The sequence below is a fragment of the Fistularia commersonii genome, chromosome 6 (genome assembly GCF_037954325.1).
Source record: "Fistularia commersonii isolate RoL2024-O1a breed Wild chromosome 6, RoL_Fcom_v1.0, whole genome shotgun sequence".
NCBI lineage: Eukaryota > Metazoa > Chordata > Actinopteri > Syngnathiformes > Fistulariidae > Fistularia > Fistularia commersonii.
In genome coordinates this window covers 21,425,473-21,440,817 of record NC_141289.1, presented here as the reverse complement: position 1 = coordinate 21,440,817, position 15,345 = coordinate 21,425,473, and the positions used below count along the sequence as shown (strand labels likewise).

The 15,345-nt window shown below is 48.7% G+C and overlaps 1 protein-coding gene across 8 annotated transcripts; it reads left to right on the top strand.

The window, feature by feature from the left end:
* Positions 1-316: 316 nt before the first annotated feature.
* Positions 317-15,096, top strand: lrrfip1b (leucine rich repeat (in FLII) interacting protein 1b). Of its 8 annotated transcripts, XM_086148699.1 has the most exons (19): positions 318-941; positions 3,102-3,188; positions 4,436-4,453; positions 4,643-4,690; positions 5,923-5,967; positions 6,099-6,149; positions 6,702-6,779; positions 7,041-7,082; positions 7,274-7,399; positions 7,580-7,750; positions 7,841-7,933; positions 8,163-8,255; positions 8,587-8,679; positions 8,799-8,928; positions 13,027-13,076; positions 13,156-13,270; positions 13,525-13,604; positions 13,674-13,778; positions 13,864-15,096. In XM_086148699.1, the coding sequence occupies exons 1-19, from the start codon at positions 852-854 to the stop codon at positions 13,972-13,974; spliced, it is 1,626 nt and encodes a 541-aa protein (XP_086004825.1). In that variant the 5' UTR covers positions 318-851; the 3' UTR covers positions 13,975-15,096. The 8 variants fall into 8 exon arrangements, with proteins under 8 accessions (XP_086004832.1, XP_086004825.1, XP_086004826.1 ...); XM_086148700.1 differs by lacking the exon at positions 4,643-4,690; XM_086148701.1 differs by lacking the exon at positions 6,702-6,779.
* Positions 15,097-15,345: the final 249 nt, after the last annotated feature.

Here is a 15,345-nt window from a genome sequence, read left to right as displayed (position 1 = left end):
CCGCACAACCGGAGAGAAGGCAAACTTCAATGATATTCAAGTGATAAGTGTTTGCAGTGAAAGTCCAAACTGCAGTGAGACCCCAGGAGGAGATGTTTACGAGCGGCATCGCGAAAACATCGCGTTTCCACCGCGGCGATATGATGACGTACTGTGACGCAATCATTCCACTTCCGACGAACTTCCGCATTGAGAGCTCGGCGGCTGCCCGCGCGCCCGGGAGCCTTACCTGCCGCAGCGGCGCGTGCTACGTCACGGCACCGGAAGCCCGGTCCCGCCCGCCGGCGGGGGTTGACCGACGACGATTACCGAGCCCAGGCTGCGGGGCCACGGACCGACACGACCCGGCACGGTTCGGCCCGGCCCGGCCCGGGGAGGGGGAAGGACGGGACAGCCCCCGCACGCCTCCCGTCGCGTTCAGGGTTTGGACGGATCTCATCCGCATGCTATCAGAGCTAGCCGCTGGTAGCCGCTGGTAGCCGCTGGTAGCCGCGGGTAGCCGCTGGTAGCCGCTGGTAGCCGCTGGTAGCCGCCGGTAGCCGCCGGTAGCCCACATCCGTCCCGGAGCGGCTCCTGACGGTAGTCACAGCCGAACCGGTTCTTGTGAGTTTTCTCTGCCTACGAGCGCCCAGCCCGGCCCAGCTCAGCTCAGCCCGGTCCGGTCCGGTCCGGTCCGGTCCGGTCCGGCCCGGTCCGGCCCGCTCGACCCTCCGCGGCAGGATGAGGATTGTGAGCCCCGGGAACAAGCAGCGTTTTCTTCCGTCGAACGGTGTGTCTTCCCGGCCGGCGCGGGGTCCGGACGGCCGCCTGTAGCTCCTCCCGTCCTCGGTGGAGACAGAGGCGCCGGGACGATGGGGACTCACGGCCCCGGGAGGAGGAGGATCCCCAACCGGGAGAAGCTGACCGCGGAGGACGATGCCCTGGACCAGATCGCCAGAGAGGTGAGGCTCTGCGCTGCGCTCGGAGGATGGAGGGCTTGTTTACAACCTGCTTCGCTCTTTAAATCAATGACGATCAGCAGTTCTGATCGACCTTTCATCGAACACAGTTTTTTATGTTAATATTTCCTCAACTCTCTTTGATATGCCTTTAGTGCTCCTTTATTATTCCAGTAATTTGACTGAAATACGCCCGTAACATTGGTGAATCCAACCATAACATTGCCACTCTGCTCTGAAATGAATCGAGTGATATCAGAGTGATGATGCAAAATGTTCCTGCAATATTCCTTCAATATTCGGTGCCGTATGTATGAAATATAAATGCAGTGTGTGACGGGCGTTCTCGTTATATTCTTAAAAAGGTTTGACGATGTCTCTGCAAAGCTCAAGTTGTTGGGAGGAAACTATGACTGTTCTTTGTTGTTGAGTGGATGCAAAGCCATAGCGCCGTCTAATCCTCTGCTGTTATGATGGGTTTGTGTTTTCCCTTAAGTGGGCCACTCCGGTTATCCCTCGGAGTCCTTGAGACGACAGCGCGCTCTGTCACATACAAAACTTTTTATTTCCCCAATGAGCCTTCGCAACTATACGGAACACAGGATCGAGCGTCAGTCGAGCGTCAGTCTTTGGACCGGTCGGTTTGTGGTAAAACCAGTTTTTTTCTGTACAGAAAACAACTCAGTCAGTGACTTTCTGAGAACTGGTTCCAGTGCACACCGTGAAGAACGGCGAGCGTCTGAAGGACATTTTGTTTTCCTTTAGTTTCGGCCTTCTATGAGTGCACGACTTCGGAGTCTAAAATAAAGTGTTTTGTGCAGTCTGGAAAATAGAGGTCAGGCTGGCTGTCTCCCCCATCAGTGGCAGCTGCAGCCATGACCCGTGTGTGTGTGTGTGTGTGTGTGTGTGTGTGTGTGTGTGACCTCCATTCTTTAAGCTGCAGCACAAAGATTAATCTACATTTCAACTCACAGCAATGTGTCGGACTCACACCAGATTCGTCATTATTGTCTTAACATTATAGATCGCACAGATCATATTTTAGATCAGCTTTTTGCTCATTTAAAATCTCCCAGTATGAATTTGGTTTTGTCATTTTTGAAGTGTGTGGGGCGGCACAGTGACCCAGTGGTTAGCGCTTCTGCCTCACAGCACCAGGGACCCTGCTTGGAATCCCACAGAGGGCCTTTTTGTGTGGAGTTTACAGTTTGCACGTTCTCCCCGTGTCTGCGTGGGCTTCCTCGGGTTTAACGTTTTCCTCCCACTATCCAAAAAACACTGGAGGTTAATTGGAATAAACTGGAAATTGCCCGGTCGTGTGCATGATAGAGCGAGTGGTTGTTTGTGTCTGTATGTGGCCCGGCCATCGACTCCCCACCGGTCCAGGGTGAACCCCGACTCTTGCACAATGACCGCTGGAAGAGGCTCTGGCATCCCCGCGATCCAAAGTGCAGGATAAGCGGTAGATAATGGACAGATGGGTAGGAGGGTGTGTGTTGGTATGCATTACAGAGCTTCGGTCGCAGGCCTTCTCCTTCCCCTTAATGAGTGGCTGTCTAACCCAGGGTGTGTCTCCAGGTATGAGGACGGGTTGGACAGTCGACGATCCTTCCTCTGACAGGCGGACAGACACGCTGTGCCGTAATATCTAGTGTGTAGACAAACCTGCTGATCACCTCCTGCCCGAACCATGACACTGACTGCAGGAGAAACTGAAGACAACGTAAATAAATGAATGAATTCAAGGTTTATTCATATTGATAGAGAGCGCTTTATAACTGAGCAATTATGATAATAATTATTTTAACTGCGACTTCTCAAAAAGGATTGTCAGACTCCCACATTTCCAGTGTAATTAATAATCTTACGACCAGCGGTAATGAGAGGAATTCAATTCAGAACCATGTGCTGAAATAGACTCATGATATTGATGATGGCACATTTAAGAGGTTGTTTCTTCAGTCTCTACATCAGTGATATCCATTATAAATGGTGGCTGAATGATTGATTATTGGTTTTCATTCTTTTTTTTTCTAATTGGCAAGTGTCTGCCATAGTATTGCTCCTTCAGTCACAATGTGTTGACGCCATCCCCTGGAGAGGCTGGCGTCGTGTCGCGTCGACGCCATCGGGAGGTCATGGTGAATGTGTTTGTGTGTGCAGGCCGAGGCCCGCCTGGCGGCGAAGAGAGCGGCGAGAGCTGAGGCTCGAGAGATCCGCATGAAAGAGCTGGAGAGACAACAGAAGGAGGTGAGTTCATCAGCAGTTTTGCTTTGCGGGTCCATCGGTGGGACGGGGAGGCCAGACGTCTGGAGCGCGAGCCAGGAGATAACACATCGCCGCTAATGACACACTCCGTCAGACCTTTTCTGGAGCTTCAGCGACAGGAAACAGATGTTTAATTTTGACTCTTGGCATATGCAATTGAATGATGTTTGATGCCTTCTGACCGATCTGCAGTTTTCAGGCACTCCTCGGGTAGTTTTCAGGTGATTTATCCGGGCAAATTGCTGTTGATGCGAGTTATTTTATCAGTGCATTGATCAGATTTTGATTTGACATTAAATCTAACATAAAGATGGGGTGGATAGCCACGCTCGACCGGCTCAGGGCGCCCGAGGTGTCCCGCATCTCCGCTTACTTTTGGAGAGGCTAAAAGTCTTCGAGGGAGCAGTTTTACTGCACACACTTCTGAAGTGAAAAGTGTCAGCCTGGCCAAGCTTGTATCCTGTCACTGTCAGCTCATTGATTAAGCATGATGACATCAGTGATCAGTCAGCTGAGTCACAAGGGGGTCAAAGCTCAGATGTCTGTACGCAACACCAGTGTGTCAGTAATAGCCTTGCTCTCCAGGTGAGTCTTTCTTTATTTTGTCCATCTTAATAACCACCGTCATGTCAGTATTATGGGATGAGTGCAAAAGAGCAGCTTCGACGTCAAAGACTTTTATCGGGAAAGAATCAGGTAGTCGCTTGTTGTCGACCTGGTGTGCACAGTTTGTCTCGCTAATTACATTTTCTCTGAAGGAGACCCAAGGATTAGAAAAAATAAGATGTCATCCAAGATGTCAGAATTAATACAGTTCAAATCAGACTAGAGGAAGGTTACTCACTTCCACATCTAGCACGGCCCAAGGAAACGGTTTTGAAGATTTCTCATCCAAGGAAACGATCTCTCACAATGTGGGATGTCGGAGAAAGTTAAAGGTCTTCTGCATTAGGACTTTCATAGTCGACCTCAGCTGAGGCTGAACCAATGGAGACACAACACCTGGAACGTCATCGAAGGGTGACTGATGACACTGCTGGACGCAAAGATCACCCATTTTGTCCTGGAAACCTCAGTTCCTGTGTGTTTGGCAACGCCACAGAGAGGGTGTTTTCATGTCTCTTGCAGCACCTGACCTCTGATCTAATGCTCTAACTTCCAGTCTGTCTTCTGGTCTCTCCCCTGCTGCCGCTGCCGCCGCCGCTGCCGCTGCTGCTACGGTGATGTAGCTCTTTCAAAGTCATAAGGTACCGTTGTTTCAGTAGCCGCCACCCTTGTTGTTGCTGAGGCTCTGCAGATTCATATGTAGAGGCCCTCCATACCCCCACCCCCAGGCCTGGTCTCTCATGCGTGCATCATCATGTGAATTCATGTTTGGAGGCCCCGGGGCCGAGGCGGCTGTCCTCGGGGCCTCTAATGGTGCTATTCCTCTGCAGAAATATGGCGGTCTGGACTCAAAGTGGTGTCACATCGAGCAGTGGATGGTATGGCTGTATATCATTGGCCATCACATGGAAACCTTTTTCTATTCCACAATTAAAGAAAACTACAATTGGTTGAATGAATACTTCCCCGGAAATAAGACTAACATATATTCAATACAAACAAACAATTGTATGAGTCAATGATAACCTCATGACATGGCATCATATCATAGCGAGATGTCATGTCATCTCAAACAATGCATGAAAAATAGAGTCCAGTGCAATAATTAATTGTAATTTGATATAATAAACTGCAAAGTAAAATACAATGACATGGTTTAATCCAAGTCATCGTATCATAAAATGATGCGCTTTAGATCAAAGTTGCTCGGCTCCCATAAGACGCTGCAAAAATGCAGTAAAAACGATTGAACGCTTGTAAAGGGTTTTTAAGCGTGGGATGTGAAGGATTCCACATGGTGGTGAAGGGAGCATGTTCCACAGCATCATGATGTCATCTTGTTGTTTATTCTGCGCTGGCTCTGACGGATTAACACTTTAATCTGTGTGACAGATGTGCTGGCATGTTATTATCATTTTTTTCAATGTATTTTTCTTTTTACCCTTCTGTGGTGTTCTGGTTGAATCGCCCTCTATTTTCTGTGAACACACCATTTTAGAAATGCATGTCGGAACCAAAGTGGTGTTATTAGTGTGCCGCTGTCGATCCGCCCATTTATTTCAATTTGCAATGATATCACTTTTTTAATTCTTAATCCAACCTGCATTATTTTTATCTGAAAAAGAAAATGAATCCCTCTCAATTGTAAAGCATGTGTTCTTTGGGTCGGTCGGTCCGACCCGAGCAGAACCGAGGGGTCCTAAAAGTGAAAACAGTGCGTACAGTAGGTGAATTCAAAGTTGTACAACTTCTTCCTTACTGGAATGCATTTTAGAGTTATTTTGTTCTTTAAACATTATTATCTGTACATTTTCACAGTGACTTGAACATTAAGAGGCAACTATGAGTTCTTGCTTTTTTTCCTCCTATTTTTCGTGACTCATTGCAATTGCTTTTGTGTTTTCTTATAGTGAGTTGTCATTTAAAATCACCCTTTGTGCCTCGTTTGCACTGCCGGATTTAAAACACAGTGAATCACAGGACGGCCGGTTTGCCCGAAGCACGTGTGTTAAGCGTGGTTGTGTGTTCCCTGCATGCCTCCATCAGGACTCGTCTTCTTTCCATGACAACTCTTTGATATCTTGTCTGTTTCTTCTTCATGGGCTTTCAGGAGGACAGTGAGCGATATTCTCGCCACTCGCGAAGACATGCCTCGGTCTGTATCCCCCATCCTGCCCCTTCCAGTTCCCCTTCTTCTCTGGGCTCTTGTTACCGCAGCGACCACAGGTGTCGTAGCCGGAGCCTCCGTTCCTCGGACGGTAACCATGTGGGTGTTTGTATTTCCAGATGTCGGATGAAGAAGAGAGGATGTCTGTGGGAAGTCGAGGCAGTTTGAGGGTGAGACGACTTTCTGCTTTCCAGCCGCTTGAATCCTAACATAACCTGTGACACTGCTAACCTTGTCAACTCTCAAGAATCAAACTCAGCCTTTGCTTTACTGTTTCTCTTTTTAATTCCTACACGATCTTGGATCATTTCAATGCAATGCCAGCTTCTTATATGTATTGTCTTTGTTCCGCCCTCACTTCATTTTATCACCTTTCTCTCCTCCACTCTTTCCTTCTGATCTTCCTTTTCTTTTTTACTCTTTCCTTTCTCTCCATTTTACTCTCCTGTTCCCAAACTTTTTCTCGATTCTTGTCTCCCTCTATTTCTTGATTTTCTTCTTCCCTCCTCCTCCCATTTCTCCCTAACTCTGCCCTGTCCTTCCTTCCTTCCTTCCTTCCTTCCTTCCTTCCTCCCGCCTTCCCGCCTTCCCTCCTTCCCTCCCTCCTTCCTTCCTTCCTTCCTTCCTTCCTTCCTTCCTTCCTTCCTTCCTTCCTTCCTTCCTTCCTTCCTTCCCTCCCTCCTTCCTTCCATCCTTCCTTCCTTCCCTCCTCCCCCCCTCAGCCGTCAGACTACAGTGGCTTCCTGGGCTCCAGCTCTCGAGCCTCGTCCCGAGGCAGCTCTGCTCGTGCGAGCCCAGTGGTGAGCACTAATATCTTTCTGTCTGATACTAATATCTGCGTGAGCCGCTCTGCTCCTTTTCTCTCCTGTCGTCTTTCATTTCCGTATGTCCTACATGCATAATTTTATAGATCTTTGCATCTATCAAGTTGTTTCAAGGCCCCCAGTCTCTAGATCTATGTGTGTGTGTGTGTGTGTGTGTGTGTGTGTGTGTGTGTGTGTGTGTGTGTGTGTGTGTGTGTGTGTGTGTGTGTGTGTGTGTGTGTGTGTGTGTGAGATCAGGTGGAGGAGAGACCTGACAGAGACAGAGATTTTGTTGACAAAGTGAGTAAACTGTTTTTGTATTCATTCCTACTGAAATGTTGCTGATGATTCTGCGGATGCTTCTGGAGGTGAAGCTGGTCATGGTTTATGTTGTGGGGATGGCAGTGCTAAAAGAGGATAATACTAGTGAAGAAAGTGTTGATAGCGGTGCTACCGGTGATGAAGACGTGAGCCCTTCTTTGGTGTCTCAGGGCTCCAGGACGGCCTCAACTCTATCAGCCACCACCCTGGCATCTCTGGGTGGACCTTCATCCCGCAGAGGAAGCTGCGACACGTCCTTCTCTGTGGAAATGGAGGCGTCGATCCGAGACATTAAGGTACCAAACCGGTCGATAAGGTTTATATCATAATATGTGATTTATCATCGCTGAGCAGAAGAGAAGTACCAGAAGGAAAAGGTTTACTGTTAGCGGTTCTTCAGGATCCAATGTAGGATGTTCTCCACTGGGGGAGGGAAGGGGGGCGGCGGGTTTGACGATTGATAACTGGTGCATCAGGACTCTCTGATGGAGATGGAGGAGAAGTACCGGAAGGCAATGGTGTCCAACGCTCAACTGCACAACGAGAAAGCAGCTCTGATGTACCAAGTGGAGACCCTGAGAGAAGATCTGGGGGACATGGAGGAGCTGCTCTGGGAGGCGAGACGCCAGTGTGATGAACGCACCAAGGTTAGAGCTCACGACATTTTCTCTGGAAAAGAAGACTTTGACAAGAGGATTTCAACCATGTGTAACGTGTGTGTGTGTGTGTGTGTGCAGGAGTATGAGCGTGAGCATGACCGTCATGCCACCCTTCAGTTTCAGTTCAAAGAGATCAGAGAGACTCTGAAGCTGACAGAAGACCTGCTGACGGTCAGTTCCAGCTGCTAACATGCAAACACCATTGCTAGCACGCTAACATGAGATTAGTGCTAACATGCTAACACACTCCCAGAGAGCGTTCACTGTGCACGGTCGAGTATTTGCTGCTCATCAAATCAGTGAGTTACTGGTTAGTTACCTACTCCGTCCTTACTTCCCTCCGTCCTGTCTTCCTCCTTCGGGTCCTTCTTTTTTCTTGTTCTTCCTTCCTGTCCTGTAGGAGGTGTCGATGTTGCGTTTACAGTCGAACCTCCACTCTCAGGAAGTTTCTGACCTTCAGGAAGCTCTCCAGTGGAAAGAGAAGAAGATGGGGGTATGACACGACGTCACACGGTGACATCGTGAGGCCATCACTTGTGACGCCATGTGTTCCATGTTTTCATGGGCAGAAAATAAGGTCCTATCCAGAAATAGATTCAAAATGATTCAAAAAGAAGGCGAATATAAAACATCGGCAAACGGTTCTCAATTAAAATGGGGAAATCCTGGAAGAATCTGTTATTCTGCCTGTGAAAATCATATTGGTTTATTTTCCCCCTTTGGATTTTCAGATACTTGATACTGTTTTTCAACTACTTTCTATTTATTCCTTCTCTAATCTGACTAACTGCTGTGTCACTGCCTCCGCTGCGTCCACGTCCTAGGCATTAGAACGTCAGATAGAAATTTCTGACATCGTTCGGATCGAGCGCGACCAATTACAAGATGAGGTGGTCGAACTGCGAGATTTACTAAAGGTACCGCAGAAGAAGCATCCAGGTGATGTCACCTGAGGGCATCATAGTCCAGCTGGAAACAGCAGGGAATGGAGAGAATGATGCCTTATCAACTGACCCATTGAATCTCTGCCACTCAGAAACACGGTGTGGTCCTCACTCCCAAGATCACCGCCAACGGAGACTTTGACAAGGCTGAGGACGACGTCGGGGCCGAAAGCGTCGCCCATCCGGGCTCGGAGCCTCATGGACGCAGGGAGAGCATGCTGGGTAAGAAGCACCGCCAGCACAGTGGCAGCTCATCTCAGCAAGGAAACACAAACCTTTGGATAGGTTTTCAGTCTCCGAGCATTCGCTCGGTTCACGTCGGTGGGTGAACATCATGGAAGCTCACCCTCCGCTTGGTTTAGACCAGGGGTCGGCAACCCGTAACACCCAAAGAGACATTTGGACCCGGTTTCCTGGGAAAAAAAAAACACCGGGAGCCGCAATTACTTTTTGACGTCTAAAATAAAGGTACCACTGTATATATTGCTTTTTATTACCTTTACACTTTGTATAAACAAGTGTGTCGTGTGTTGCTTCTGAAATTCACAAAGTATTACGGAGCAAATTACATTTTATTTATGTAATGAACTCATTTTGAGCTTTGGGCTTTCAGAGCGTGTAGCGGAGCCTTGACCTGAATTTCAAAAATAAATTGGGAAAAAATCGCTGTGTTGGTAAACAATAAAAAATAAATATTTGCAAAATATCCTCATAAATATTTATTTTACCGGATTTATGGGACTTCTGCTCCTGAACTTCTGCGCACAGCATCTGCACATCGGGACTTTACTGGCTGGCGGGTATACCGGCTTCCGCCGGTGTGACGTTACTTTGAGCGGCGAAAAATAATAAATATAATTTTACTTAATATTTCAAGATCACAATAATCTTCCAACTTAGAACTAAAAGTTAAAAATAGGAATTAACACAAATGAAATACACTTCAATTAAATATTTATCATTTATTTTCCCGAGCCGCTCGGAGCCGCAGTGTAAAGATGGGAGAGCCGCGGGCTGCCGACCCCTGGGCTAGAGGTCATCCAACCATGTGGGTGAAGGCCAAATATCAGGTGGTTGAAATGGTCATTGATACATAACAAAACTTTCAAAGATTTCAAGGAAGTCCAGAGGATCCTTCGAGAAACTTTTAGATGGGAATGAAGGTCAAAGGTGAAAGGATCGCAGTGGAAGCAGCGAGAGTGGAGCCAGGTTGTTGTTTTGAGTTTTGCTTCGATGAATCTCCAGAGTCACAGCGATTGTTTCGCTTAAAAGACTTCAATAACAGTGTTGAGATCATCGTCATCATCGTGATCGTCAGCGTTTGACAGTCTTCTTCGACACCTCAGGTCATCTGGATCCAGCATCTTCCAGATAATTCCTGTCTTCGGCATCTTCCTCTTTCTGTTTTTCGTCTCTGCGCTTTTCTTCTGGACATTTTTTCTTTCAATGTTCCCTTCGTGATCTTTCAGGAAAAGTGGGAGAACACGAGAGGGACGGTATGAGCCTCTGCCGCGGTCTGATGTTCAAACGCTTGCCGTCAGTGATCCTCTTCCCGAGCAGCAAGCGGATCAAACCGCCGTCCCCGGGACGATCAGCCTCGCACCGTTACAGAAGAGAACATGTAACCAGAAGCAAGCTTCCAGCCGGACCCAGAGGAGCTCTCTTGCTCTGCGGCAGAAGGTTTAAAGGCATTCGTAAGTTTCACAACGGCGCCCCTTCAAGGCGCCATCTGCAAGGTCTGGAGGACACGCCGTCACAGGCCATCGCAGCGAGGACGGGGAACGTCCCGGGATCGAAACTTGTCCGTCCACGAGCCGCCGGATACCATCCCGAGGAAAACACGGGTGCCGTGTCGGACGAAAAACATAAAGCAAACGGCAGAAGGAAGACAGAAGGAGCGGCCGTCCACAAGGCCGGGTCCCTTGAAGAGGACGGTGCATCACGACCTTCACATGCTGCACAGAGGAAAGGAGGCATCTGGACCCAAGTGAAGGTTAAGTGCAAGTCCTCGTCTTCCAGTCAGGCAGAAAACAAACATGAGCGACTCGCGGGCCTGAAAAGGATCTCCAGGATCGTGGAGGAGGCGACCCGCCAACCGGAAGAAGAACCCGCGACCTGGCAGACCCTCCAAGCCGAAGTCAGTTGTGGAAGTATCTCACAGAATTGCAACAGCTCCATTCTGGAGGATAAAACGGGACGCACAAAGAGCAAGTCCAAACTCACAACCCTGGACATGAAGTTAACTTCACCCGCAAAGAAAAAGTGGAAGAAATCCGATGTCTATCCAAATCGGAAGATGACAAAAAGTGCTCCTGGGCCCGGAAAGGATGACGCGCCTCCATCTCAGCCCGTGGAGGCCCTCAGGGACTCGGAGCATTTGGACATCATTCACATCCTGATCAGAAAGTACTTGGAACGTGGAGGCCTCGAGGCTAAACTGACTAATTTGGTTCCCAAAGGATCTCTTTTGGCTCTGGAGAAGGACAACGGTGGCAGAAAAGTATCAGAGCAGATGTCAGATGCCCGTCGTAGAACATCTGATGCTCCTGGAAATCGTGAAGAGTGTTTGGCCGAGGGAACAGAAGAGCAACACGACGTCTCTTTACAGGCCCGTGCGGTTTGCAATGAGCGAGGCGAGGCCGCGCCAGGTTTAGACCCGGAGCTTCGTGTTCTCAAGTCTTTAACGGACTCTGACCTCCAAAAAGGTGGAAGACCTCCGCTGAGTCCAGCAGCTGCAAATCTCTCTGGCAACATTGTTCCGGCGGAGGTGCAGCTCACAAGGTTGCCTCAAGCTGGAGCCGTTGGCAAAAGGTCAAAGGTCCGAATACTTCTGGATGAAATGAAGGTGATGTTGGCACCAGAGTTGGTCGTCTTAAAGTCCCAAGACGCCACCGTCCTCAGGGATGGGAGGCTTGAAGGCTCGCCGCCGACAGCTGTGGAAGAGGTGGACAGCTGTGAGGAGGTGGTTGAAGAAGAGAGAGAGGGGAACGAGGAGAAGAGAGACGTGACGTTGAGCCGCTAAGCTGTTGCGTGATCTGTCCGTGTTCAAACGGTGCTGAACACGCAGCCCTTCGGTCCACGCGGGATACGCTCGCATTTGTTTCTTCTGGTAACTTGTAGGTTAAGATAGAAAAGCAACAACATCCGACAACGTCCTGAAGTTCACGAGGAACGTGGCTTGATGGAAACGTTGTTCGCTGCAGGTTCTTGTCAAATCACTGGTCGCGCAGATGATGAGCTTTCTTCCTGAGAAGGGGATTTCGCTGAGAAAAGAGCCGAGGGAGTTCCGAAAACACCACAATTTCTCTTTTAACTCATTATAACAACCGTCTGATCAGGTCTTGAACAACGAAGCATTGTCATTTTTTTCTATTTCTCAAATACAAGATGACATTTCTGCGATTTTTTTTCCTTTTTTCTGTTTCCTTTCACTGCCAGTGATGGAAAAGAAACCGTTAAAGAATAATGGATTGTTTCTGCTGGTTATGTAAAACCTGTGTACTTTAATAAATAAGGTGAAACGCCTACGTATCACGTGTCTTTATTTAGATTTAAAATAAACAAACGAGAACACCTAAAAATATTGAACAAGTCCTTGTTCCTGCTGTGGAATTGTGGTTTTGATTTGCTGCTCCTTGTTTTGTCCACAGTGTTATGAAGCGTCCAACGGTAAGAAACAGAAAACCGTTTTCTGTTCTGTCACCTGATTGTTTGTCTCCAATGAAACCATTCAAACCGATTTGATTCCTGTATTTGTAGAAATCAAAAAAAATATCCAACTTGAAATTGAAGATTGAACTGATTCATACGTCTTTTTGATGATTTGATGATCAAGCTAAAAATTCCGATCAGTCATGAAAATAAAAAAAGAAATACTAATCTTTTTTTCATTTGAAACGTTTCGTCGGTGTTGTTGACCGCTTTCATCCGAATGAAGTATTTCAGCGGCGTCCTCTCTCCAGTCTCCGTTCGAGACGTGGCCACTTGGGGGCAAACACTCCGAAAGTTGTGGTGGAACTGAGGAGAAAATCAAAGTATTGATTAAGAAGCGGCACGTGACCTTTTGACCTCAGCGACCAGGCATCTTAATGTGAACTCATCCGTCCCCGTATTTATTTTCATGACTTGAATGGAATCCCGGTCAGGTTTGATGTCCAAACTGAACCCCTGGAACTCCCAAGTGGCCTGAACGTGAATCTGTCGTCCTCTTTCGACATTTAAAAACTGAAATTCAGAAAACCATTTCAATGAAAGTTCCCACCGTATGGTGACCTGGGGATCGATTGATTGTGTGATTATGTTTGGGTTTCTGTGTTACAGAGTTACGGGTAAAGAAACTTTTTGAGGAGAAGGAAGCTTTACAAGATCAGGTAAGCTCTCTTCAAACATCGATGAGGCCGTTCCAGCATCTCGCCACCGACGCATGACTTGAAGACGCCGTCCCCTCAGGTGCGGCTGCTGAAGTCCAGGACGGGTCACCGACGAGATGGCGCCGAGGCGGTCCAGGATCCAGAGGGAGAGGGTCTGGAGAACGGGATGGATTCACAGATTCTGGACCTTCAGAGTGAGTCCTGCGGTTCCTCGCGGGTGTTTACTCAGTGGAAACGCACCAAACAGTCGTACAGATCAATATTCATCTGTTCTGAGGCCATTTGTGGCGGGACGACGATCAATGCTCGTTCACGTTTCCCTTTGAGGTGAACGGAACGGATGAAATCCTATTCGTTAAAAGTTCTTCAAACAAAGTTCTTCAAAGTTGTCCTGTGACGCCACAACATCTGGAAAATCTCTGATCCCGTCATCCGTGTCTTTTTCCAGGATGTGCGAACCGCCAGATCAGTGAGCTGAAGTTCAAGCTGGTCAAATCAGAACAGGAAGTGGCCGCTCTGGAACAAAACGTACGTGGTCTGTTTAGAAAGCGTCCGTTCGGTCGCTCCGAGGCGTTTTCTCAACGTTAACGTCCGCAGGTCCTGCGGCTGGAGGGCCAGGTGACTCGCTACAGGTCGGCATCCGAAAATGCGGAGAAGATGGAGGACGAGCTGAAGGTGGAGAAGAGGAAACTACACCGAGAGGTGCGTGGAAAATAGGAATTGGCTTATTTATCATCAGTTCCTGTCGCGTCAGTGATGTTCGGTGACAGCGACTGGCACTTTGCAGCTGCGCTCGGCTCTGGACAGGATCGAGGAGCTGGAGGTCAGTAACCTTCACCTCTCCAAGCGACTGGAGAAGATGAAGGCCAACCGTAGCGCCCTGCTGGCCCAGCAGTGACCACCGGGGAAGTCGCCCTCCCTGGAAGGCGGCGGTTGAACGGCGTGCAATATTCTTCACATCCTCCCATCCTGCTCTGCATGCTTCTAGGGACTGACTTTCTCTCCAGATCTCTTCAAATCGACAAACCACATCCATCCGCTCTTTTCTCCGAAACAAAGTCGACCTGCCTGTTCGGCTCAGTAAGTTAAGCTCACCCACCTTTTTCTCGCAGACAAACAACCTCCTCCTGTTCAAGCAAAGAAATGTAACCCGTGTCTTTGAGCAAAGAAACGCCACGCCAGAGGAAGAGAGTAGCCGTCGTCCCTCCCCAGGGAGAAACATCTGTGACAGGCCGGGCAGGTCCGGGCGACGGTCCGACCACCGGCTCCCTCGCAGGTTCGGTGTGTTTGTGTCAGATGGTGAATGTTTCCTCGGCATGTTTGACGCCACGATCGCCTCAGAATCCGGACCGACGCCCGTGAGTTGAAGTAAACCAGGTTGTAAATATAGGTGGATGTAGACTGGTTCTCTAGTGACCTGCTGGATCAGGAAGATCAGTGTCCGAAGTTGTAAATGTTTGTTTACGCAGCGAACGCGTCCATCCTCTCTGATATTGCTGCAGCGTTATACACACACACACACACACACACGCACACACGCACACACACACGTGCACGATGAAGCTCAAGGACATAAATCCATGCGGTTGAAATGAGTTTGCTCCCTGGGCGCCATAGGGTGAGAACCCTGGTCGACCCAGAAGGGCTCCTGTCCGGGTACATCTGGGACGGGACGGGACGGGACGGGACGGGACGGGACGGGATGGGATGCCGCCCCGTTGGGAAGACCCGGCCCGGTAACGCTGCCCGGGCAGAGCGAAGCCCGGGCCTCTCCGCTCGGCCCGGGGCCCGGAAAAAAACCCGACGACGCGGATGGACAAAATCCTAAGGACGGACTGTTCTGACGAATGTGTCGCTCTACATTTGAATGTAGTGAATGTTTCTGGGGTCTCACTGTTCCACATGAATTTTAATATCTTTCTGATGAATCTCAGATTGTGATATTTGTTAATGATCGTTGTGTTGGGGTCTGAAGTCACTGAAAACATTAAACTCATCCGACATGGCTGTTTATCTCCATACCTGCCAGCGCCAGGATTGTTTGAATAAAGAAGCGACGGGGTGAAAGAAAGCAAAGCCTGAGGTGAAGCGCACTGTCACTTCCATTTTGCCACCTGCCACGTTCAAAAGATTGCTTACTTTCTTTGTGCATTTCAGTGTCAATCGTAGAAACAAAACACATCTCAAACTATTCAATCCCATTTCAATGGCAATTTAAAATCATTGAAAACTTTGGCGAAAACTCCGATGACAAGTCTGTGTGTGAATT